The following is a 27707-nucleotide window of genomic DNA, read 5'->3' as shown; positions in this document are numbered from 1 at the left end:
ATCAGGATATAAATGAAAAGAGGTGGGTTGTGAAATAGACTGATAAACCTCCCTAGTAAACAATTACACTTTGATTAAATATGACACTGAGCAGTTTTCACTAATCGTTCTCCCACATATATTATCTGTTCGGTCCTTACAATGTTGCTCCTGGCTATTGTATTCATTTTATAGATGATGAAAGGGAGGGCTGGAGACATCATATCCACTAGCTACCATAGCTCATCAATTTCAGAGTACACCAAAATGCCTCTTAGCTCCTATTATTATGAATTTTCTAGGTTATCTGCTGCCTCCTATTCCAAGGGCAGAGTAACTAGACAGCTACATTGTTACGAGTGAGAGAGCGCATGCACAGAGTGATTGTGGGAAGAAACCCAGCATGGCAGTTAGCTTTTTCTCCTCCAATCCCCTGTGTTTTATTAGCCTAACATCAAGTTAGATTCGAAATATTCTGTATTTTTGATAGGGATACCTGAATTGCTCCAAAGTGTTTAAGGAATCCCTATTTTCCTCTTGTTTTCTCCCAAGTTATTTAGTAATTAAGAATATGACTGCCCAGTCTACTTGGCGGTTGAAGTTCTCATAAATGAATCCACTGGCATTCTAGTTTATAAATTACCTTAGGAGCTTAGTTATTGTGATTGTATCTTCTGAGAACGTCATCTACTCTAAGTGTGCTGATAAATAAAAACTGTGAACTTGCCAGTCTCAAGACTCTGATAAATGACCAGGATAATGCCAGTAGAGACACACTTCAAATATTACTGAGTGGAAAATTGAGAATATAGGTCATGGCTCCCGTCTACAACTGGAAAAACCAATTCACGATGGGATAATATAACTAGAGGTCTTTGAGGGCAGGCATTTTAGATATGTGGAAAGGGGGACATTTGTCATTATTTATTTGGCATTGTCCAAGGGACAGGATAACTCCAAAGTGGTAAACCTAAAAGTGGTTCACTTCACAAGTTTAACTTGTAGTGTGAAAACGGGATACTTGTGAAACTTGTTAATTAATTCATCTCACTAAATGTTTATTGAGCATCTACCACGTATGAGGCATATGTTCAGGTGCTGTGGGGGACACAAAGTCCAAGACTCTTAATTATGTTTTAATGTTTATTTATTTTTGAGAGAGACACACAGAGCGCGAGTGGGGGAGGGGCAGAGAGAGAGGGAGACCCAGAATCTGAAGCCGGCTCCAGGCTCTGAGCTGTCAGCACAGGGCCCGACGCGGGGCTCGAACTCGGGAACGGTGAAATCACAACCTAAGCCGGTTGCTTAATCGACTGAGCCACCCAGGTTCCCCAAGACTCTTTTAAAAACAGCCTTAAGATCTATTAATTTCCTTTTCTCTGGAAATGTAGTTGCTAGGCAACTTTCTCATATGAACCCAGTTCCTGTGTCTATGGAAAGAGTACATGGGCTGTGGTGGCAGGTGTGCGTGCCTATGGCAATTCTAGTGATGTGCCGTTGCACATACTGGCTTTCCAATTCCAATACCTGAGCTCCTCAAGATGAGTGGTGGTGTGCTGGACTGACTGCTGAGTTCCAGGAATTTTAAGGCTGCAAAACTAGATCTGGAGGCGGAGGACATGCTTTATAGATAGATGATTTTTTATTTTATTTATTTATTTTTTTTTGGTGCTCAAACTTGCTTAAGGAATCTCAGAGCCTCTCATAATCCAGCAACCATACTAACGTATCCAAATGCTGGTAGCAAGTCTCAGGGTTGGGTCTTAGGAGGAGGCAATTTAAATAAATAGGTTTATTTGAGAGAAAAATAGTCTTTCTTTATTCACATTAAACATTAGATGAAGCAGAAGGTGGGAGGTAGACATAAAGGACAGGGCAAGTAGGATGACAAAGGAACATATAGGTAGGAAGTATGGGTAGACAGACAGGCATACTGGGAAGAGAGAAGGAGAGATGAGAAAAGTGATGAATGGATATGGTACAAAGACGAATTGTTTGAATTTTCACTTGGGGTGAATCATATCTGGCTTGATTTTATCGAAGTATAGCATCATGATATATAGATATTGCAAGTGGCAGTGCTTTTTAAAGAAAAGTACAGTGGGGCGCCTGGGTGACTCAGGCTCAGGTAGTTAAGCATCTGATTTTGGTTCAGGTCACGTTCTTGCGGTCTGTGAGTTCGAGCCCCGCGTCGGGTTCTGTGCTGACAGCTCGGAGCCTGGAGCCTGCTTCGGATTCTGTGTCTCCCTCTCTCTCTGCCCCTCCCCTGCTCGCTCTCTCTCTCTTTCTCTCTCTCAAAATTAGATAAACATTAAAAATTTTTAAATAAAGCACAGAAATCTCTAGAAATATAAAAATATGTAATATTTTGTTACATGTAACAAATAGTACGTGGACCATAGAGACAGTGAGCCAGGTCTGTACTAAATCAACAACCCGTGAGCTGTTGATGGGACACATCTACTCCGTTACCTGTAGTCCACGGGATTTTTCGTGACCAAGTGTAGAGCATTAGAAACAACACTAGCCATGCCTTAACAGCTTAGGGCTACTGGGAACACGTCTTGGCCGTAGTAGGGTTAGTCCTCCTCATGTTCATCTGGCCAGAGCGAGAATGAGAAAAAGTGTGTAGAGAAGAAGAGGGGATGCATGATGGAGCTTTCCCTCCTCTCAGCCGAGTTCTCTTCCCTTTCCCAGCAGCCTCCTCAGTGCCGCCTTTACCTCCTTGTTTCTCAGAGTGTAGATGAGAGGGTTCACCATTGGCGTGACCACAGAGTAGAAGAGGGAAATGAATTTGCCCCGGCCCTGGTGGCTGGTCTTAGCCGGAAGGAGGTACCCGTAGATAGCTGACCCATAGAAGAGGAGCACCACCACCAGATGGGAAAGGCAAGTATTAAAGGCCTTTCTCTGTCCCTCAGCTGAGCGGATCCTCAGCACTGCCCGAGCTATGGAGCAGTAGGAGATCGGGATGATGCTCAGCGGGACGGCAGTGAAGAAGGCGCAGACACCATTGAGCACGGCCTCGTTGAGACTTGTGTCTCCACAGGCCAGTTTGATCACGGCAGGCACCTCACACAGGAAGTTGTCCAGCCTCCGGTGCCCGCACAATGGGAGCTGCAGCGTGAACGTTGACCGGATCACGGAGTTGCTCAAGCCGCCCAGCCATGCAATGGCAGCCGGCGGCCAGCAGAGCCGAGGGCTCACGATGACGGTGTAGCGCAGGGGCTGGCAAACTGCCATGTGGCGGTCGAATGCCATCACCACGAGCAGGATGCACTCGGTGGCCCCTAGCCAGAGGAAAACATAGAGCTGGATCACACAGCCAGCATAGCTTATGGTCTTACCTGGTCCCCATAAGTTGGTCAGCATTTGGGGGACCGAGCTGGTAGTAAAAGCGAGGTCCAGGGAGGAGAGGTTGCTGAGGAAGAAGTACATGGGGGTGTGGAGCCGGGCATCCAGGCGGGAGAGCAGGATGATGGTCGAATTCCCAACTAGGGTCAGCGAGTAAGAGAAGAGAATGACAACGAAAAAGACGATCTCCAGCTGGGGATGGTCAGATATACCCATCAGGACGAAGCCCTCTGAAAAGCTGTTGTTGGCCTCTGCCATTCTGCTTGTCCAGTCACTTGAAGAGTCTGTCCGGGGAGACGGCCACTTGCTGAGAGAAAAGCAAGTGAACAAGAAGGATAAGGCTGCTCTGCATGAGAGAGGGTCCAATAGTTTTCTGGGCATCAGATTTAAGTACCAATTTAATTTTTATGACCGCAAACGTTCGTGCAACCCCCACCCTCTATCGGTATCACATGAATGGAAATGTTGTGTCACCCAGATGGCGAACACGAGCTATTGCTGTAATGAAAGACGTGCCTTATGAAGAAGCAGGGGATAAGGGATCTTCAGTTCAGCACAGTGGTTACAAGGATGGAGGGAACTGACCTTAGAATTACATGTAGAAATTCTTTAAATACACATTTCCCTAGCCAAGGTTTTGATATGCTCAGGGGAGGGGGAAGCAGACCCGCTGTCTTCGGAAAAGCCCTCCAGAAGTTTCTGATGAACGTTTCTCCCTCTCCTACATCTCCCCCCCTCCATGGTGAAAACCCCCGATCCAGAAAGATGAAGTGGGAAGAAGAACATGATGAGTCTATAAAATCATGAAAAAAAAAAAAAAAAAGGTGGAAGAGTGAATACAGACTTATTCACCAAACACAGAAGATACAAACATGTAAGTTAAGAGGAGCTAAAAGTAGGACTTCAAATAAACAAAGCTTCACATAAGCCTAAGTAAGTTTAGGTGGAACAGACTAAAGAAATAAACAGCACTTATCCAAAATGGGGTTATTTCAGCTAATCGGAACACATTATTAGTAAAGGAAACTAGAAGATCTCAGAGGATATCCTTGACCCTTTGAGGTATAGGACCCCATGCCCATGTCTAAACTATGGAGTAAGTCTTACCATCTCACACACAAAAAATAGCTCTTGTTAATAATGGGCCCATTAGCATCTCCTTTCATTGGGTACGACCTAGGCTTTGTTGAAAATCATAAGCCAAAAGCCCTTTTACCTTCTTTAATAAATAAAGCAAACCTGGGGTGCCTGGGTGGCTCAGTCGGTTAAGCGCCGGCTTTGGCTCCGGTCATGATCACACGGTTCGTGGGTTCGAACCTCACATCGGGCTCTGGGCTAACAGCTCAGAGCCAGGATCCTGCTTCGGATCCTGTGTCTCCCTCTCTCCCTGCCCCTTCCCTGCTTGCTCTCTCTCTCTCTCTCTCTCTCTCTCTCAAAAATAGAATAAACATTTAAAGATTTTTAAAAACTAAATAAAACAAACTCGAGAAGAAAGCAGTCTTTGAGGCAGCTGTCCTCATCTGGACACTGAAGACTGGGAGCAAATTCTCTTCCTCTTTCTCTGGACCAAGATGTGTTCCACAGGAACCCTGGTTGCCACACCCAAAGAGCAAGCTTGCTGGGAGACGCTACTCAAGGGAAGTGTGCTGGTGTGTTTGCTACTTCTGGTGCACCAGGTGGTGGCCAGTTGGCCACATCTCTTGGCTAAAGACCCCAATAACTGTCCTTTCCGTCAATTAGTTGCCAAAATACTGGCAATCCGGATGATAGCTTCCGCCTAGAAGTCAGAAGGGACATCGCTTCTAATTGTAGGTTTAAGTCAGCAATAGCATCCCTCTAGTGAGTCAGGGATGGTAAGCATTTCGGAGGACTTTTCAACCCACCTCCATGCCTCTATGTTATACCTCAAGTGGAGGTGACTACTTATCTTTTTCATTTAAGGCTTAAGGTAGCTGGGGCGCCTGGGTGGCTCAGTCAGTTGAGGGTCCAACTTTGGCTCAGGTCATGATCTCGCGGTTGGTGAGGTCAAGCCCCGCATCGGGCACACTGCTGTCCCCGCAGAGTCTGCTCCAGATCCCCTCTCCCAATCTTTCTGTACCCCTCCCCCGCCCACTCTCACTCTCCCCAAAATAAATAAACATTTAAAAAAAGAAGAATTTAAGGTAGCTGAGGAACTGAGTGACCATCTGAGGGCCAGCTCATCTTTCTCTTCGTAAGTTCTTCCTGAAGCCCATCTCACTACCTCTGGATAGAAGTGCCTCCCTCTTGTATCCCTCTAGGGGAAAGAAACAGACAGACACTGCTCATCTCCTTCCACAAACTGTCCGGTCTTTGGGTGTCTGGTGCTTTGTGGAAGCTCAGAGATGCCAAAATTTCTTCCAGACTGTGCTCTGTGCATATGGAGTTTTTATCCCAAGAAGAAATCAGCCAAAACAGAAAAGAAAAAGCTGTACCGAGAGTGGGAAGCTATCAGCCTCAGCCCCCAGAAAGTGCAGAAGGAAATGCAAGACCAGCTAGACTCTTGGCCTGAGCTTGACAGACTCCCCAAGCCAATGTGACTGTAACTTCCAGTCTGAATTCAGCAACTCAACTGCTCTTCAGGGTACTTTCCTCCCTCGAAGGTCTCTTCCCTTGTTCCTATTTCTGTCATAATTTGGGAACGTTAAACTGATCCAGAACTACTGGCATTTTAAGAGAAGCCCAGAGAGGACAATATTGAACGCAAAGGGTACACCATTTATGGGGCAAATTAGGCGGGGGGTGGGGGGCACCCAGATGGAGGTTGATTGCGTACGGAATGATTTCCAAGAATGGCTCCTATGATACATAGATGGTTACCATCCTGGCCTGCCTGTGAATCTGGACTGAATGTTCAGGATATTGAGAAAAGGAGCCAAGATCTGTGTCTCAAAAAGAATCCTGGATATTGTAATTTCCCACCTTTACCCAGTTTTCTGCCTGCTCTAAATCCCACAACTCTTCACTGACCACTTGTGGATTAGGTGCCGCATCTGGGATTGGGGTTGGCTGCCTCCTGTCATGGAAACTTGCTCCCGAGCTGCTGGCACTCCCCATTGGTGACTGTGTGTTCTGAGACTCCAAGCCTTGCTTTAATGTGAGCCCGAGCAATAAAGTGAAAGTGAGTCATCATCAACAAACAAACCCAACTGTAAATTCCCAATCCTGGTAGAGAGGTTTTTAGACGTGTTTTCGGTATTTCATTTATTTGGGAGGTCGTTGGCAGTGCTACTCTGGAGAGCCCGGTTTATGCCTGACTATCTTGCATGGAAGTTCTAAGTGAATCTTTCTCGACGACCTGCTCAGAACGGGAAATAGGGTTTTCTGTGGAGAATGACACTGCGGCAGAATGGCCCGCAAGAACCCAAGACAAAACACACTTTGTGTAGAAGGGCGAAGTCTAAGGTGAAATACAATCAAAATCTCTCCAGTCAGAAGGTCTAAGGTATTTGATGAGATTAACAGGAATTTTATCCCCAAATCTTAGAATCCGAGAATTAGAGATGAGGGAGTTGGAATCTTAAAAGAGGTAAGATAGGACCAATAAGTGAGAAAGGTGACAGTTCAAAACTAAACTTGTGGGACGTGTAATGCCTAAGGGGCACCGCAGTTTAAAAATACTGAAATCTAAGAAACCAGTTATAAAGAGGAGTGAAGGGGGAAAATGCCGTCTGAAGGGGACTTTAACTTTTGACGTTCACATCAGGGAAGACAACCAAGTTTCCTTAAAATTGGTTTCTGATGCTCCTGTTAGAACAATCGTGGCTGCAGGGACCATGAGCCTGGCTCGGGTGGCAGTTCTAATGAGCATAGGATCTCACCAAATAGAACAAGGGCTAAACGCATGGCCACATATCACCCAGGTATACAAACTGAACACCTCAGACTGAGAATGGAACCGGCGGGATAAGCAGGGGGTTCCGGGAATAGCTCTCTAGGTTACGCGTCTCTGCATGCTGGTGACAGTTCCTTGCAACGGGTGTCGTCAAAGGAAACCCAGAATGTTTGATGCGAGGGCCAGGGGGAGAGTGCTCTGCCTTGTGCTGCCTGGGCAGTTCCTTAGGGGAAGTTCTTACCTGATTTGCCTGACGGTTTAAAAGACATGGAACATGTGCAGAGTTCTACAGAGGAGGGGGCAGAAGGAACTAGATCCTATGGAGAACGGCTAAGAGGCTAACTCGTTTGAGAAGTGGGTGAAGGGAGGTTTGCTTTGGTTTTCCCTTCCAGTTAGTGTCTTCACGATAGTGAGGGGATTTTAAAGATGTGTGAGAGCAGGTGCTCTCCTTATGTGTGAAAAGCAAACTAGGCTTAAATTAAAAGCAAGAGATATTATGACTGGACATTTTTAGATTTCAGCACGATAACACATGGGAGAAAAAGATGGGCTTAGAGATTTGCCTGCCTGAGGGCCCAGGACTGTACCGAAGCCTTCCATGACCTTCTTCTGCTGAGGATGCTGTTCTTAGGACACGGGTATGTATGCTAAAGTGTTTCGTTTTGTTTTTTTAATCCTCATAGTTGAGAATTTCCCAGGTCCTCTCCTGGACCATTTTAGAAATGACTTTGTTAGGGGCACCTGGGTGGCTCGGTCGGTGAAGTGTCTGACTTCGGCTCAGGTCATGATCTCACGGTTTGTGAGTTCAAGCCCTGCGTCGGGATCCGTGCTGACAGCTCAGAGCCTGGAGCCTGCTTCGGATTCTGTGCCTCCCTCTCTCTGACCTCCCTCCCTTGCTCACGCTCTGTCTCTGTCTCTCTCTCAAAAATAAATAAACATTAAAAAAAAAAAAGAAGGAAAAGAAATGACTTTGTCAAAGAGGTCCTCACGTGTAGTTTCAAAACTTCCCTTCACAGCTCGAATATTTCCCCCTCCCATCTCTTCTCTCAGCTGATGGACAAGGTCACAAACGGGCTCGGGGCTCTATTACCATGTTACTTCCAACCTCTCTCCTGTGGGAAGATTCCAAGACCTGTGCCTTTAAAAAGCGATTCGTTCCATACTCTCTCTTTTCTCCTTCCTTTCCCCATCGTTTTTCCCTTTTCACCTCTCTTCCATATACTCTGAAGTCTCTATTCATAAAAGCCTGCAGATTTTCATGGAAATATACCTTTGGCTTCAGGGCTCTCCCAAATCCCATCACGCTGTCCTTGGTGGATCAAATGAGAGAGTGATGATCAGAGAGGACGATGTGCCATGTGGCTGCTCCTTGCCCACGAGTTGGGAGCGCAGGCTTTTAACCCTGGGGCCGGCCTTGGCCATCTGAGAAGCACAGGCCCTGCTGCCTGGAAGCCTGGCTGGTTCTGGCTCCTTCTGCAGAGCCCGGGGGGCACAACCATCCCCCAAAGGCAATTAGCACTAAGCACCAGCATGGCCAGCAAACGGGGCGGTGGGGGCAGGGGGGAGCTGTCCCTGAAGAACCCTCTCCATCTTTCACCTCAGGCTCCTCCCAAACACACATTACTAATTAATGAGTAATAAGAATTACCACACTCCTTAAATGGTTACTAAGGATATAATTTTGTCCCTTTTAAGGTACTTTCATATGATCTAGCTCAGTTGTTAAAATGCTTTCCTTTTTTTTTCTTTTTTTTAGTGTTTATCCACTTTTTTTTAAATTTTTTTTTAACATTTATTTATTTTTGAGACAGAGAGAGACAGAGCATGAACGGGGGAGGGGCAGAGAGAGAGGGAGACACAGAATCGGAAGCAGGCTCCAGGCTCTGACCACACAGCTAATACGAAGTGGAACTGGTGTATGAACCCAGGTAATCAAATTCCCGAGTCACTGCTCTGACTACCAAAAAATCCCACAATGAACACCAAACTCATAATAGTGGTTAAATTTGGAGAGAGAAGGAATGGAATAAGAATGGGAAGTGGTACACATGATCTTCAATTATACTTGTTAGATTTTATTTAATTGGGTAGTAGGTGCAAAGGTGTTCATTATATTATTCTACATAGATTTTTTTCTATGTATATTTTGTTATTTTCATAATTTAAATTAAAAAAAATTTTAACATTTATTTATTTTTGAGACAGAGAGAGACAGAGCATGAGTGGGGGAGGGGCAGAGAGAGAGGGAGACACAGAATCAGAAGCAGGCTCCAGGCTCTGAGCCATCAGCCCAGAGCCTGACACGGGGCTCGAACTCACGGACCGCGAGATCGTGACCTGAGCTGAAGTCGGACGCTCAACCGACTGAGCCACCCAGGCGCCCCCATAATTTAAATTTTTGAGAAAATATTAAGCATTTACTGCAACCAGTTGGAAAAGAGATACAAGAGAGAATCCAATTACTGGTGTGGCTCATATGAAACAGTAGAATATAAAAAATATAAAATACAAATTTTAAGAAGGAAAATAAAAGAGACATAGTAGAACTAATATAAAACAACTCTATAGAAGTAAATCTGAAAATCTAGATGAAATTACTAAATTTCTGGAGGAAGATGAAATGCTGAAATTGGCACATGACGGAAAATAGAATTTAATCATTGAAGAAGTTGAAAGAGTAAACAGTAACGTCCTACCAAAAGAACTCTAGGCTTTGAATTCCCTCATTTGCTGGTCTTCAAAACTGTCTTGAGCATTCTTGACCTTTTGCTCTTTCACATACATTTTGAATTTTTTAAAGTTTGTTTATTAATTTTGAGAGAATGAGAACACGAGCAGGGGAGGGGAGAGGGAGGGAGAGACAGAATCCCAAGCAGGCTCTGCACTGACAGCACAGAGACCCTTGCAGGGCTTAGACTCATGAAACTGTAAGATCATGACCTGAGCCAGGTCAAGAGTCAGATGCTTAATGGACTGAGCCACCCAGGGGCCTCCAATTTTTTTTTTTTAAGTAGGCTTTACACCCAGCATAGAGTCCAATGCAGGGCTTGAACTCAGGACCCCTAGGTCAAGACCTGAGCTGAGATCAAGAGTCAGTTGCTCAACTAACTGAGCCATCCAGGGGCCCCTCACATACATTTTTAAATCAGCCTTTTCAGATTTCAAAATAAGCCCTGTTGGTATTGTGAATAGAATTGTATTAAATTTGTAAATTAACTGAGAAGAATCAACTCTGCGAGTCTGAGTCATCCCATCTGTGATGAGAGTTTTTATAAGTCTTTAATGTGCTTTAATTATGACATCTTTTTTTCCATAAAGGTCTTGCACATCTTTTGTTAGATTAGTCACTGAATAATATCTTTTTTGCAATAACTGTATAAACGTTCTAACTTTGCTGGTATATAGGAAAGTAATTGATTTATACACTGATCCTCTATCCAGCAAGATACTAACTTTAGCTGTTTATTCTCTTGGATTCCATAACTGTAGGCAGTTACATAATCTGCTAATAAAAATAGCTTTATTTTGGGGCGCCTGGGTGGCGCAGTCGGTTAAGCGTCCGACTTCAGCCAGGTCACGATCTCGCGGTCCGTGAGTTCGAGCCCCGCGTCGGGCTCTGGGCTGATGGCTCGGAGCCTGGAGCCTGTTTCCGATTCTGTGTCTCCCTCTCTCTCTGCCCCTCCCCCGTTCATGCTCTGTCTCTCTCTGTCCCAAAAATAAATAAAAAACGTTTAAAAAAAATAGCTTTATTTATTTTTACTTTCAGTGAGAGTGATTTTTTTCTTTTAAAAATTTTAACACACGTATAGTCTTTCTGTGCTGATAGTGCTCTCACAACCATGGTGAACGTTCCTAAAACCTGCCGGACTTTCTGAAAGAAACGTGGCAAGCACCAACCCCACAAAGTGACACAGTACAAGAAAGGCAGATTCTCTTTATGCCCAGGGAAAGCGGCGTTGTGACAGGAAACAGAGTGGCCATGGTGGGCAAACTTAGCTGATTTTCTGGAAAAAGGCTAAAACTACAAAGAAGAATGTGCTGAGGCTTGAATGTGTTGAACCCAACTGCAGATCTAAGAGAATGCTGGCTATTAAGAGATGCAAGCATTTTGCACTGGGAGGAGATAAGAAGACAAAGTCCCAACTGATCCAGTTCTAAGCTTCATATTTTGTTACATTATGAAGATAATAAAATCTTGAGGTTATGTTCACTTCAAAAAAAAAAAAAGATTTAACACATGTATAGATTTGGGTAATAATCACCATACTCAGGACACAGAATCGTTCCGTCACCCCCCAAAACTCCCTCCTGCTATCCCTTTGGAGTCACCCCCCACAACCCAATGACGCTGGCAGCCACTGATCTGCTCTCCAACCCTACAGAGATGAAAATATCATATAAATTGTCTTTTTCAAGAATATCACCTAAGTGGAATTTTACTGTATGTAACCGTTTGAACTAGTACAATGCTCTTGAGATTCACCCAAGTTGTCATGTGTACCAAAAGTTTGTTCCTTTTTATTCCTGACTCACATTCTACTGTACAAATGTAGCACAGTTTGTCCATTCATCTGTTGTGGTTGTTTTCAGTTTATGGTGATGATGAAGGGAAGTTCTATACGTATTTGTGTTCCGGTTTTTGTGGGAGCATGTTTTTATTCCCCTAGGGTAGGTACACAGGAGTGGGATTTCTGGGTCACACTGTAAGTGTATGTTTAACTTTATAGTAAATTGCCAAATGATTTTCCAGAATGGTTGTATCATTTTGCATTCCTAGCAGTGATGTATGACCTCTCCAGTTGCTCAACACGTTTGCTACTGCTTGGTATTTTATTTTTATTTTAGCCATTCTCATAGGTGTGTAGTGATAGCTTATCCTAGTTTTCATTTGCATTTCCCTGATAGCTAATGATGTCGAACATCCTTTTTTGTATCATTTGCTGTTCTTATATCCTCTTTGGTGAAGTGTCTGTTCATGACTTTTGCCCATTTTTAAATTAAATTTCTGGTAAGATAATTGCAGATTCACACACAGTTATAAGAAATCATACAGAGAGACTCATGTATTCTTACCTAGTTTCTTTTAGTCATAACAGGATGCAGAACTATATATATATAGTACATTCTCACAAGTCAGAAGTTGCGGTACAACCCACCAATCTTATTCACGGTTCCCCCATTTTACTTGCAATTATGTGTGTGGTGTGTACGCATGTGTGTATGTATATTTAGTTCTCTACAATTACATCACATGTGTAGGTTAGTATGTCCTCCACTACAGTCAAGATAAAGAACAGTTCCATTAACATAAGGATTCCAGAGGTTGCCTTTTGATAACCATACCCACCTACCTCCTGTTCCCTTAACCCCTTGTAACCATCAATCTGTTCAGCATCTGTAAAATTTTGCCACTTCAAAAACTTAATATAAATGGACACATATAGTATAGGACCTTTTGGGATTGGCTTTCACCACTCAGCATAATTTATTGGGGATTCATCCAACTCTTTGCAGGTTTGCATGCATTGGTGGCTCATTCCTTTTCACTAAGTAGTCCGTAGTATTTAAATAGTTAAACCATGATTTAACTATTCACCTGTTGAAAGACATGTGGACTGTTTCCAGTTTTTGGCTATATGAATATAGATGTTATTAGTATTTGCATATGTTTTTTGTCTAAATATAAGGGTTTTGTGTTGTGTTTACTTTTATTTACATTCATTTTATGCAGAATTTACTCCTGGGCTGTAAGTTTTTGTTTCTTCGGTTTCTTCTAGGGTATCTTTTACTTCTCAGTAACCTCCTTTCCTGGTTTCCAAAAATCTGCTCTTTTTTCAGTAAGGATCATCTCAATATGCCAGGGAGAGTTTATGTATGGGTTAATCTGACCATCAGCCCTGTAAGTTCTATACTGTATCTTGGGGGCTTTGTTCACTAGGATGTGCTCAATGACCAGAGAATCTACATCTAAACACTTAAGTTCAGCATCACTCTATGAATTTGTACGCATGTGCAGTAAAAATTCAGCACTCTTTTTGGGCCACTGACCCTGCGTCCAGCCCCAGAGTTTGGCCTGGCTACACCTACCAATTCCACCACTGTAGTGATGGAATGGCACGCATCGTTTCTGCAAAGTGGCATCTTTCAGACACTTGGTGGCTTTTCGGGGATGTATGCCTTTGGTAGCCTAAGCAGTTTCACACGTGTTCTTAAAGTGAACAAAGATCTGAATCTCCTGATTTGCATGATCTTGTAGGGTTTTCTGGGTCAAGTGAATAGCGAGACATTTTCAGAGATCACCTCAAGCCATTAAGGTTTTATTTTTCGGGATGAATGCCCAAGACTTTAATTGCTGGTTCTTACGGTAGTTGCATGTTTAGTTTCATAGGCAACTATCAAGATGTTTTCCAGAGTGGCTGTATCATTTTGTATTACCTTCACCAACATATGCGATCCAGTTCCTCCATATTATCGCCAGCATTTGATGTTGTCACTACTTCTTATTCTGGGCATTCTGACATGTGTGCAGTGATATCACACTGTGGTTCTAATTTCATTTCCCTGATGGCTAACAATGGTGAACCTCTTTCAGTTGCTAATTTTCCATCTGCATATCCTGTTGTCTATGTCTTTTGCCCACTTTAAAATTGGACTGTTCGCTTATTGTTCAGTTTTGAGATTTCCTCATATATTCTAGATACAAGCCCTTTGTCAGATAGGTGGTCTGCAAATATTTTCTCCTGTCAATAGCTTGTCTTTTATTCTTATTTTTATTATTTAAAAATTGTTATTATTGTTATTACTATTATTATTATTATTAGAGAGAGAGAGTTTGTGAGTGGAGGAGGGGGGCGGAAAGAGAGAGAGAAAAATCCCAAACAGGCTCCATGTTCAGCACAGAGCCCAATATAGGACTCGATTCCATGACCCTGGGATCACGACCAGAGCTGAAATCAAGAGTCGGATGCTCAATCGACGGAGCCACCCAGGCGTCCCTTATTCTTATTTTTTATAACACCTTTATCAATATAATTCACACATGATGCAATTTACCTATTTAAAGTGTGAGACTGATAGATTTTGGTATATTCACAGAGCTGTACAAACCATCTTCATAATCAATTCTAGCACATTTTCATAATCACGGAAAGAAACTTCATACCTATTGCCATTTTGACCCAACCTTCCCACCCACACCCAAGCTCTAGGCAACAACCAGTCTACTTTCTGTACAGATCTACTTATTTTGAACGTTTCATGTAAAAGGATTCGTATAATATGTGGTCCTTTGTGACCGGTTTCTTTCAATTGGCATAATGTTTTCAAGGTTTACCCATGTTATGACATAAATCAGTATTTCATTCCCGTTTTTTTTTTTTTATTTTAGAAAGAGACAGCATGTTCATGCAAAAGTAGGGGGAGGGGAAGTGGTAAAGAGCAGGCTCCACGCCCAGAGCACAGCTTGACGCAGGGCTCAATCCCACGACCCTGGCATCCTGACCTGAGCCAAAATCAAGAGTTGGACGTTCAACTGACTGAGCCACCCAGGCACCCCCGTACTCCATTCCTTTTATTTCTGATTAACATTTACATTGTTTCCACTTCTGGCTGTTGTGAATAATACTGCTATGAACATTTGTGAATAGGTTCTTGTGTGGACATGTTTTCACTTCTTTTGGATACATACCTAGTTTTGGAATTATTGGGTCAGACAGATGTTTAACCTTTTGAGGAACTACCAGTTTCTTTTCCAAAGCAGTCTTCTCATTATTTTAACAGTGACTTTCATGTGAAATTTAAAAATTTTAACAGAATCCAATATATTTGTTTTTTTATTTTATGGACTGTGTTCTAACATCATGTCTAAGAATTCTTTGCTTAATTCCAAGGTCACAAGATTTCCTCCTATTTTCTTCTAGAAGTTGTAGAGTTTTAGATTTTACAGTTAGGACTGTAACCAATTTGGGGTTAACTTTTATATAAGCTATAAGGTTTACATGGAGGTTCTTTTTTTCCATAAGGATGTCCAATTCTTCCAAAATCATTCATTGAAAAGACTGTCCTTTATCTACTAAATTGTTTTTGCACCTTTGTCAAATATAATTTGGCCACAGACATAGAGATTCCAGGAAAAGAAAACTACCCACTAATGTTCCTTATGCATATAGATGCAAAAAATCCTCAACAAAATACTAACAAACTGGGGCGCCTGGGTGGCTCAGCTGGTTGAGCGTCCGACTTCAGCTCAGATCATGATCTCACAGTCCGTGAGTTTGAGCCCTGAGTCAGGCTCTGTGCTGACATCTCAGAGCCTGGAGCCTGCTTCGGATTCTGTGTCTCCCCTTCTTTCTGCCCCTCCCCTGCTCATGCTCTCTCTCTGTCTCAAAAATAAATAAAAACATTAAGCATTAAAAAAAATACTAACAAACTGAGTCCGACAGCATATTAACAAGATTATATAGCATAACTAAGTAGAACTTATTCCCTGAATGCAAGGGTGACTCAACATAATGTTGAATTACATATAATGCAATTCACTACATTATAAAGTAAAGGGAAGAAATGAATGATGCAGTAAAACCATTAGATAAAACCCAATACCCTTTCATGATAAAAACACTTAACAGACTAGGAATGGAAGGGAACTTCCTCAACATGATAAAGGGGTAATAATGATGATGATAATAATAATAATATCCCACAGCCAACATCATGCTCAATGGTAAAAGACTAAAAGCTTTCTGCCAAAAATAAGAATCAAAGTAAAGATGCACAGTTTCATCACTGATATTTAGCATTTTACTGAAAGTTCTATGGTAAATCAAGAGGCACGAAAAAGAAATAAAAAGCATTCATATTGGAAAGGAAGAAATAAATCTTTCTCTATTCATAGATGATAGGATCCTATATATAGAAAATCCCAAAGAATCCACATAGAAATCACTATAAATAATAAACAATCCAGCAAAGTTTCAGGATACAAGATCAACATAGAAAAATTAGTTGTGTTTGTATATACCAGCAATGAATAATATAAAAAAGAAATTAAGAAAACAATTCAATTTACAATAACATCCTAAAGAATGAAATACCTAGGTATAAATTTAACAAAAGAGATGAAAGACTTCTATGCTAAAAACTATAAGGTATATATATAAATTAAATAGAATTTAATTAATAAAATAAGTTAAAGAAGATATAAATGAAACAGAAGACACCCTGTGTTCATGGATTAGAAAACTTTACACTGTTAATATGGCAGTACACCCCAAAGCTATCTACAGATTCAATGCAATCCCTGTCAAAATTTCAATGGTCTTTTTGCAGAAATGGAGAAGCCAATCCTCAAATTCATATGGAATTGCAAGGGATCCTGATTAGCCAAAACAGCCTAAAAAAAAAAAAAGTTGGAGGATTCACACTTCCCAATTTCAAAACATACTATAATTCAAAATGATGTGGTACTGACATAAGCATAGACATGTAGACTGCTAGAATAGAATCGAGACTCCAGAAATACACCCCTTTATCTATGGTCAACTGATTTTCAATAAAGACCACAAGACCATTCAATGGGGGAAAGAACGGTTTCTTCAACAAATGGTGCTGGGACAACTGGATAGCCACATGCCAAACAAAAACAAAAACCCCCACTTCATATCATACACAAAAATTAATGAAAATGGATCCATGACCTAAATATAAGAGCTAACAGTATAAAACTTTTAGAAGAAAATATACGGGTAAATCTTTGTGACCTTGGATTTGTCAATGGGTTTTTAGACATGATACCAGAAGCAAAAGCAACAAAAGAAAAGATAGATAAATTGGAACTTATAAAAATTCTTAAAATCTGTGTATCAAAGGACTTCATCATGAAAGTGAGAAGAAAACCTACATAAGGAAAGAAGATACTTGTAAATCATATATAGGGTATGGGTTTAATATCCAGAATATATAAGGAACTTCCACAACTCAAAAACAAAAAGACAACCCAAGTTTTTTTTTTTTTTAAAGTTTATTTAAGAGAGAGAGAGGGAGACAGTGAGAATTCCAAGCAAGCTCTGCAATGTTAGTGTAGAGCCTCATGTGGGGGGGTTCAAACCCACAAATTGTGAAATCATGACCTGAGCCAAAAATAAGAGCCAGATGCTTAAACAACTGAACCACGCTGGTGCTCTAAAAACCCAAGTTTTAAATGGCCCAAGGACTTGAATAGACATGTCTCCAAAGAAGAGAAATGGCTAACAAGCACATGACAAGACGCTCAACGTCATTCGTCATCGGGAAAATGCAAAGCAAACTACAGTGAAATATCACTTCACATTCATTCAGATGACAATAGTAATAATAATAATAATAATTAATAATAATATAAACTAGGTAAATAGTAAATGTTGGTAAGGATGTAGAGAAATTGGACTTGTATATGGCTGTATATGGCTGGTGAGAATGTAGAATAGTTCAGCCGCTATAGAAAAGTTTGTTCCCAATAATAAAACATCGAATTACCAAATGATCTGATAGTTCCACTCCTAGGTGTATAAGCCCCCCCTCAACTAAAACATTCAAACAGATGTTCACACATGCATGTTTATAGGAGCACTATTCACATTAACCAAGAAGTAGAAAAAGTCAAATGTTCATCAGCAGCTGAAGAGATAAATTGTGGTATATAAATACTATGAAATATTATTCAGCCGAAAAAGCAAGGAAGTGCTGATATGCGCTACAATATGGATGAACTACAGAAACATTATGCTAAAGGGAAAAAAGCCAGACCCCAAAGGTCACATATCGTATGACTCCATTTACATTAAATAGTCAGGATAGATAAATCCACTAAGGCAAAAAGCAAGCTTACGGTTTCCAGGGACTGTGAGAAGGGAAGAACGGGGAGTAACTACCTAATGGATACAGGGTTTTCTTTGGGGATGATTAAAATGCTTAGGAGCTAGATAGAGGTGGTAGGTGCACAACATTGTGAATGTTTAAAAAAAATGCTAACGTTCATTCATTTTTTGATAGAGAGAGACAGAGCATAAGTGGGGGAGGGGCAGAGAGCGGAGGAGACAGAATCTGCAGCAGGCTCCAGGCTCTGAACTGACAGCACAGAGCCCGATGCAGGGCTTGAACTCACAGACCGTGAGATCATGACCTGAGCTGAAGTCAGACACTTAACCAACTGAGCCACCCAGGCGCCCCGAGAATGTTTTAAATGCGACGCGGATGTTCAGTTTAAAATAGTTACTTTTGTTTAATGTGAATGTCACCTACTAAAAAGTTGCCTATACAAAAACTTGTCATGTTTATATGGGTCTATTTCTAGACTCTTTATTCTATTCCATTGATCTATGTGTCTATCCCTTGACAATACCACAGTGTTTTGATTAATGGGGCTTTAGAAAAAGTCTTATAATCAAGTGATGTGATTCCTTCAAATCTTTATTATTTTTCACAACTCTTTAGGCTACTCTAGTTCCTTTACCTTTCCATCTTACGTTAAATCCATTGATCAGTCAGGGGAGAACTGACATCTTTACTATGTTGAGTCTTCCCAATTCATGAACATAGTATGTCTCTCTATTTATTTAGGACTTCTTTCATTTATTTCACCAATGGTTTGAAGTTCTCAGCATACATATATGGTTTTTAAGAGTTATACATAAAGATTTCATTCTTTGAAGCTATTGTAAATGATACTGTTCCCAGTGCATAGAAATAGGATTTTTTCATTAACTTTGCATCCTGTGATCTCACTGAATTTAATTATTCTAGAAATTTTTGTAAGGTCTTAGGATTTTCTACATTGACAATCACATCTTTTCTGAATAGACAGTGTATTGATTTTTCCTTTCCAATCTGGATGTTTTATATTTCCTTTCCTTTTTCCAAATAGATTTTGTTAATGTTTATTTATTTTTGAGAGGGGGCAGGGAGAGAGAGAGAAGAGGCAGAAAGAGGGAGAGAGAGAATCCCAAGCAAGCTCTGTGCTGTTAGCACACAAAGCCTGATGTGGGGCTCAAAGTGACGAACTGTGATATCATGACCTGAGCCAAAATCAAGAGTCAGACACTTAACTGACTGAGCCCCCCATATTACCCTTTATATTTTCTTTTCTTTCATTATTGGACTGGCTAAGATTTCTGGTAGGATGCTGCATAGGAATAGCAGGAGTGGGGATTCTTGTCTTAGTCCTGATCTCAGAGAGAAAGCATTTAATTTCTGGCAATTCAGCATGATTAGGCATTGTTTTTTTAAAATAGATGCTTTTTTACACGTTGAAGAAGTTCCATTCCATTCCTAATTTGCTGATAGTTTTTATCATAAATAAATGTTTTATGTTTGTCTCTATCTTTACTACAGTGTTCACTTTCGGATTTCTAGTTGTGTTGAGATCAAGGGATATGAGAGAAAATAAATTGTAAACTCACAATCAATCCAGTGATACTTTGAATTCCGGTGCTTTTAGCCAAATCACCTCCTGCTGTTGGCTCTTTGTAGTCCTAAAACAGCGTCTTCAAGCATTTTATCCAAGTTTTATAGTTGTTTCTACGTGAGAGAAAAGAAGAGACATGCTCACTCCATCTTACCTAGAACTTGAACCCCAATACCGATAGTGTTGTTTCTGCCTTTCTTTTTTTTTTTTTTTTTTTTTTTTTTTAAATTTTTTTTTTTTCAACGTTTTTTATTTATTTTTGGGACAGAGAGAGACAGAACATGAACAGGGGAGGGGCAGAGAGAGAGGGAGACACAGAATCGGAAACAGGCTCCAGGCTCCGAGCCATCAGCCCAGAGCCTGACGCGGGGCTCGAACTCACAGACCGTGAGATCGTGACCTGGCTGAAGTCGGACGCCCAACCGACTGCGCCACCCAGGCGCCCCTGTTTCTGCCTTTCTAATCCTTAACATTTTGCTTCTTTCCTCTATTATTGGTTCTCCCTTCAGATTGGTTCTCCCTAGTCCCTGCCTCCACAGACTTCCTAAATTAGTTTCTTTTCAAAGCCTTTACTTCATCTTTCTTTCTGTCTACACTCTGCCCTGTTGCATCTGTTAGTTACCTAGAAGCCTACTTATCACTCTCTACTTTACTCCCCTTCTTAGTCAAGTTTTAAATTGAGCTATAAGTGACTTACTATAAAACTCACCATTGTAAAGGCTGTACCTCAGTGGTTTTATTAGCATATTCACAATTCGTCCCCACTATTTAATTCCAGAACATTTGCTTCACCTCAAAAAGAAACGCTGTATCCGTTAGCCATCACCCTCCATTCTCTTCCAGTTCCCAGCCCCTATCAACAACTCGTCTGTCTTCTGTCTCCAAGGTTTTGCCTATACTGGATATTTCATAAGACATGGGATCTTTTGTACCTGGATCCCTTCACTTAGTGCGGTTTCAAGGTCTCTATGTTGTATGATGCATCAGAACTTCATTTCTTTTTATTGATAAATAATGTTCCATTACACACACACACACACACACACACACACACACACCACTTTATCCATTTACCCAATGATGGACATTTTGGGTTGCTTCTAGTTTGGGGCTACTATGAATAATGCTGCTATGTATATTTGTATACAAGTTTTCGTGTGGACACACGTTTCCATTTATCTTGTGTAGATACTTAGGAGTGTAATGATTGTGTCAAATGGCAATTCTATGATTAGCTTTTTGAAGGGTGGTCACAGTGTTTTCTATAGTGGTTGAAACATTTTACCTTCTCACCAGCAGTAAATGAGAGTTCCAATTTCTCCATATCCTCAATAACACTTGTTATTATCTGACTTCTTTATTATATAAGCCATGCTCATAGATAGGAGTTGTATCTCATTGTGCATTTGATTTGCATTTCCCGGATGTCTAATGATGTTCAGTGCCTTTTTGTGTGCTGATAGGCCATCTATATATCTTATTCTGAGAAATGTCTATTCAGATTCTTTGCCTTTAGAAAAACTGGGTTGTCTTTCCATTATAAAGTTTCTTTCAGATAGTGGTAAATAATGTTGCTTAAGTCTCTGATAATTTTGGGGCTAATGGCTGTGAAAATTTCAGATGTAGGCAAAAAAAAACCCTTCTCATCTTGTGGCAACTAGAATACAATTGCTTATATGCTAAAGTGCTTACAATTTTTAAAGTAGTTTCTTTTGTGTCTCAATGTATTATTAAGAGTATATCTACAGGGGCGCCTGGGTGGTTCAGTCGGTTAAGCGGCCGACTTCAGCTCAGGTCATGATCTCGTGGTCCGTGAGTTCGAGCCCCGCGTCGGGCTCTGTGCTGACAGCTCAGAGCCTGGAGCCTGTTTCAGATTCTGTGTCTCCCTCTCTCTGACCCTCCCCTGTTCATGCTCTGTCTCTCCCTGTCTCAAAAATAAAATAAAAATGTTAAAAAAAAAAAAGAGTATACCTACAATTCTTTCCTCTGCCTTTAATATTCTAATCATTTCTAAATCCCTAAGATTAATTAATAAGTAAAAATACTGGATGTGCCCTTCAAATGTAGGTGTTAATGTCCACTCCCAAATTAGTAGAATGCCTAAGTCAATTCACATTAATTTTTTTTTTTTTTTTTTTTTTTTTTTTTTTTTTTTTTTTTTTTTTTTAGAGAGAGAGAGAGAGCCAGCAGGGGAGGGGCAGAGAGAGAAGAAGACAAAGAATCTTAGGCAGGTTCCACGGTTAGCCTGGAGCACAACACGGGGATCGATTTCACAACCCTGAGATCATGGCCTGAGCCAAAATCAAGAGGTAGACACTTAACTGACTGAACCACCCAGGCACTGCTCACATCTATTTTTAAAATTTAATATTAAGTTAGTAGAGGTATGTTTTTCCTATTCTGTCTTACAGGAGCTGAAGCTGGACTTGAAGATAAGGCAGAGTGGGAAACTGGCCTTGGAAAACCAATCAGCCAACCAAATGAAAATGACATAAACGTATACAAATTATGTACCTAAACAATGTAAAGAAATGTAGAAAATGCCCTCTTTATCCCCAATCCATCATTCTTTAGAAGGAAAAGACAAAACCAAAAAAAGTTTGCGAATATAAAATCCCAACATGTAAAACAATGACATACAGAAAGTGCTCAGTAAATATTTGCCCAACGTTGAATGAATGAATGAACATTCACAGTGCATATCTTTCTAGAAGCTTCAGGGGGCAAACAACCCCACGCAGAAATAAGGAAAGAGCAAGTTTTCGAAGCAGGTCAATTTAAGTGTCAGTATGGGAGTTACAGGGGATAAACAGTAGGCTAACGTACCAGGAATTCTAGTAGCAATAACACTTGGTTGGTTAAGTAGGTTTTATAAATGATAAACTATGACTTTCACAGAAGTGTATAGCTCAGGGGTACCTGGGTGGCTCAATTGGTTAGGCGTCTGACTTTGGCTCAGGTCATGATCTTATGGGTCGTGAGTTCGAGTCCTATATTGGTGCCACGGCTGTGCGCCCACTTTGCGTCCTCTGTCCACTCCCATCTCTGCCCTTCCCCTGCTTGGTCGTTCCCTCTCTCTCTCTCCCTCTCTCAAAATAAATAAACTTAAAAAAAGAGAAGTGTGCAAAAAGAGAATAGGACACTTTTTGACTACCAGGGCCCTGGGTGTTGGAATATACAGCAGCTACTTTAGAATAGATCCAGAAAGAGGATCAAGGGATGGAATGGACACGAATGACAGAAAAGGAGAGAAAACTCCTCATTTAGAATAAGTATGATAATAAATGGAGAAGAAAATGGAATAGAAGTATTAAATTTCCAGGTCACTTTGCATCCTAGCAGTTACTGAACTGTGATGGTCAAATGCTAATTAAAAAATATACATTATCTAGGGTGCCTGGGTGGCTCAGTCGGTTAAGCGTCCGACTTCGGCTCAGGCCATGATCTCGCGGTTCGTGGGTTCGAGCCCCATGTCCGGCTCTGCACTGACAGCCTGCAGCCTGCTTCAGATTCTGTGTCTCTCTCTCTGTCCCTCCCCTGATCACACTACATCTCTCTGTCTCTCAAAAATGAATAAACATTAAAATACACACACACACACACACATCATCATCATCATCATCATCATCATCAAGCAGGAATGCTGAGGGGGTGAATTATCACAAAATTCAAATGATTTTTAGTATTCATTTACACTTTACACATTATTCCAAGAACAAAAATGTAAAGCCAATGCAAGTAGGTAAATGAGGGCATTTTGAGCTCCCGGGGGAATGCTCTATACAAATACACTAGAGGATAATTAGTATTATTTTGTTTTTTAGTTGCTTCCAGGAAACTATCAATTAACTGTTGCCACCGAACTCTTAATGAGTGAATCACTTTGGGGCTTGTTAAAAGTGCAACAGTTGATTGCGTAGTTTCATCTTATTAATATATTGTTCTGTTAATTATTACAGGCATCTAGCGTCCCTCCTGGACCACCCTCATTATGATGCATTTGGATTGCCTGTTGTTCTCGTAATTGGACACCACAGAGAGGAACCCGGGAGAGTCCTCTTACATAGCCATCTTGAAAAGTTGTTGGTCAAGTTCTGCCCTCAGAGAGAGTGAAAAGCAGCTCCCACGTGCTCAGTTAAACTTCCCTCCTGTGGGAGAGAGGGTCTCTGTCATGTGGGAATTTTTTCTCAAAGATGGTTCAGAATAGAGATTGTCAAGAACTGTTCATGTCTTACAAACTAAACTATTTACGGGTGAAATGTTATAACGTCTGAGATTTCCTTTAAAATACCCCCAAGGGGCACCTGGCTGGCTCAGTCAGTAGAGCATATGACTCTTGACCTCGGGGTCATCAGTTTGAGCCCCACACTAGGCACAGAGATTACTTTAAAAAATAATTTAAAAAATTAAAAAATAATAATTAAAAAAATAAAATACTCCCAAACAAACAACCCCAACAAAACAAACAAAATAAAAACAAAAAACTGGAAAGGATAAGTGAAACAGGAGAGGTAAAGTGTTAAAGCCTACACAAATCTTCACCGTATCACTCGACTTTTATGTACATTTAATGATTTCCATAATGGAAACTTCCAATAGGTGTATGTTAAAGGATGCTTCATCTCCTACATCTACATATTAGCTGTTTCTCTATGTATTAGGATTCTTTCAGTTATAATGAACAGAAACTCCAACTTACACTGGCTTAAACATAAAAGGAAACATATAGATTCATGTAGCTAAAAAGTCAAGGGCAGTTCTAGGTATCAGGTGACGCTTGATCCTACAGCTCAATGTGTCACCAAGACTGAGTATTTATCACTCTGCTCTGCCTTCTATGGTGGTTGGTTTCATTCTAAGATTCACACCTCTCCTAGTTTCAGGAAGACTGTCAACAACCAGTGGGTAACATGTATCATCCAATAAACGCTGGGTTTGTTCTACCATTTCAAACAGAAGTCCCCACGGGACCAACTTAAGGTCATATACCTAACACTGAGCCATCTTCCAATCACAGAGGTAGAATCCTCCTTTACTAACTTAGGTTAGGTCACATTCTTCATTTCGAGGAATGAGGGTAAAGAACCTCACAGACCTCCGAATGGAATCAGTGTTGTTGGGAAAGAGGAAAGGGAAAATGGGTGCTAAGAGACAGTCAACAAATCTCTGCTAAACTCTCCACAGGTAAAGCTTCCAATACAAAAGAAGAGAGGGCAATGAAAGATATCTTCTAACACAGAAATACAGGTATAAAGCTATGGTCAGATATCAGGGACCTGGATAGGCTGTAGAGATGAAAGATGACCGTAATGAAAGGACAAACAGTATCTGAGGCGGATGGGAATACTGGGGAGGCGTTCTAGGAGGTAAGCATTACCATAATACCAGAAACTAGGAAAAAAAAAAACCTGCAAGAAAAAAATACCTATAGGTCAGCATCCCTCAATTATATGGATTCAAAAATACTCAACAAGATATTACCAAATCAAATCTAACAATGTATAATAAGAATTATACAGTGGGACTTATTCCAGGTATGCAAGGCTGGCTCAATATTCAAAAATATATTAATGCCATTCCTCACATCAACAGGCTAAAGAATAAAAATCATATGATCATATCAGTAGATGTAGAAAAAGCATTTGACAAAATCTAGCACCCATACATGATAAAAACTCAGCAAACTAGGAACAGAGGGGAATCGCCTCAATCTGATTTTAAAAACTGCCGAAACACCCTACAGCTAATATTATACTTACTTGTGAGAATCTAGAAGCTTTCCCATTAAGATCAGGAACAAGGTAAGAATTTCCCTTGCACCACTCCTCTTCAACATCATACTGGAAGCCCTATATAATTTAATAACAATAAGAAAATAAGAGATATACAGATTGAAAAAGAAGAAATAAAATGTTCTTTGTTTACAGAGGACAAGGTCGTGTATGTTAAAACTCCAAAGAATCAACAACAACAACAAAACTCCTGGAACTTATAAAGCACTTGTAGAAAAGTTGAAGGTTATTAGGTTAATACATAAAATTTAACCACTTTCCTATACACCAACAAGGAACAAGTGGAATTTGAAATTAAAAACAAAATACCATTTACATTAGTAAAATAATAAGCTGGCTGAACATCTAAATACCAAAAACATGTACAAGGTATACATGAATAAAACTACAAGATTAAAGAGATTAAAAAAAAATAAATGGAGAGACATTCCATGTTCATGGATAGGAAGAATCGATAATGGGATGTTACACACATTAGGTGAAGAACCGTTAAAATTCAAAGATAAGAAAATGAACAACCCAATTAAAATAATGGGCCAAATATCTGAACAGACACCTCACCAGACAAGGTACACAGATACAAAGATGTTCCACATTACAATTCATTAGGGAATTGCAAATGAAAACAAAAACACTGGGGTGCCTGTGTGACTCAGTTGTTAAGAGTCTCACTTAGGCTCAGGTCATGATATCACAGTTCGTGAGTTCGAGCCCTGCATCAGGAGTTTCACTGACAGTGCAGAGCCTGCTTAGGATTCTCTACCCCACCCCAGCTCTCTCTCTCCCTCTCCTCCTATCCAACTTGAGCGCTATCTCTCTCAGAAATAAACTTTATTAAAAAATAAAAAAAATAACACCATGCAACCATCAAAATGGTGAAAACCCCAAAACACTGAACACAACTGTCGGCAAAGATGTGGAGGAACAGGAAGTCTCATTCATTGCTGATGGGAATGCAAAATGGCAGAGCTTTCCTGTTACTCTCCTGAAAATCTCAGACCCATTTGAGCCTGAGAATGGTTAGAAGAGAGGTTGTTTTCAGGTACTAGACTGTGTACAGGAACAAGAATGATTTTGGAGGGCAGAGTATCCTGGTTAACTCTACAGAAAAAAACTGGGTTTCTTTCTGAAAACAAGACACCATCCCTAAGAAGGGATTTCTGGCCCTTGGGGAGATAGGCGAGATAGCAACATTTAGTCAAGAAACTAGCACTTCCTGAGATGTAACTGCCCCACTCTCTCTTTCTCTTCCTTCTAAGATGGTGAGGCTGACATGAGTGGTCAAGATAGTGTTGGAATGGAGCACCAGCAGAGTATCTCAGAGAGCTGAAGGGGAAGAATACATAAGAAGTACTTAGGAGCCCTGACTCATAAATTCTGTTCCCTAACTGCATGGACAAGAATTTGATTTCTTCCTGGACATCTCATATTCAAAGGACCTTGTCATATCTGAACTAGGAACCAGAAATCTTCCATTGTCTTCATGCATCTTCTCCAACATATCTTAAGACAATCACTTTCTGCCATTTGCTTTATATATCTGCTCTCAAATGGGACCCATGATCACTGTTCTTCACCCCTCCTGGCAAGTAGGGTAGATGAGATCCTGTAAGATGAGCTTTGAAGTTGAAAGATGTTATACAAGGTTGGCCCTTCACTAGAGCCTGGTATCACTGTCCTCTGTAAACCTGAAGTGCCCTTCTCTGATCCCGTTTGTAAAGCACTCTTCGCCATGTCAGATGTTGGAACCTATTGAGATTGTTCTTGGTAAAACGTTTGGATCCTTCAGTAACTATGGAAGATGCCAATCACAACTGCTCATTTGACCCTGAAGAAGTGAATTTTTCTGCCAGGCCCATGCAAAGGAATATTCTCTAAGTCATCTTCTTAAAGGAGAATGCACAGGTCCTAGTTCTACTGTCTGCAGTAGGTAGCCATTGGACCTGAAGCTTCAGCTTCCAAGATTGTAATAATGTAATAATTGTAATAATGATGCCTATCGCACTAACCAAGAAGCCACGTGGAATGGAGGAAAATGATATTAAATTGTTGAGTCAAGTGTTGCGGGAACTAGTTCTGTCCTATTAAACCAGTTATCCTCCCAGGTTCCTATAATGGTGAAAGGATTAACTAGATCTGTGTTCCCCAAACTGGTGTTCCACCAAACAAGCTTGGGAGTTGTCAGGTGGGACTTCCATACACAACAGCATCACCACAGGGCCTCCAACTCAAACGGGGCTGGTATTCACTGCATGCTTACGCTCCTTTCCTTTGACCTACCCTCCGCCCCCCC

The 27707-nt window shown here is 40.9% G+C and overlaps 1 protein-coding gene and 1 pseudogene across 1 annotated transcript; one reads left to right on the top strand and one right to left on the bottom strand.

Moving 5' to 3' along the window:
* Positions 1-1727: 1727 nt before the first annotated feature.
* LOC125927233 (olfactory receptor 2C1) lies at positions 1728-25473 on the bottom strand. The gene is made up of 3 exons (XM_049637388.1): positions 25382-25473; positions 19618-19735; positions 1728-4123 (listed from the first exon to the last, which is right to left on the bottom strand). The coding sequence occupies exon 3, from the start codon at positions 3709-3711 to the stop codon at positions 2650-2652; it is 1062 nt and encodes a 353-aa protein (XP_049493345.1). The 5' UTR covers positions 3712-4123; positions 19618-19735; positions 25382-25473; the 3' UTR covers positions 1728-2649.
* Positions 10922-11384, top strand: LOC125927234 (60S ribosomal protein L36a-like; annotated as a pseudogene).
* Positions 25474-27707: the final 2234 nt, after the last annotated feature.

This window comes from Panthera uncia, chromosome E1 (genome assembly GCF_023721935.1).
Source record: "Panthera uncia isolate 11264 chromosome E1, Puncia_PCG_1.0, whole genome shotgun sequence".
NCBI lineage: Eukaryota > Metazoa > Chordata > Mammalia > Carnivora > Felidae > Panthera > Panthera uncia.
Note: the sequence above shows the minus strand (reverse complement) of the source record. Positions and strands in the feature narration are given on the sequence as shown.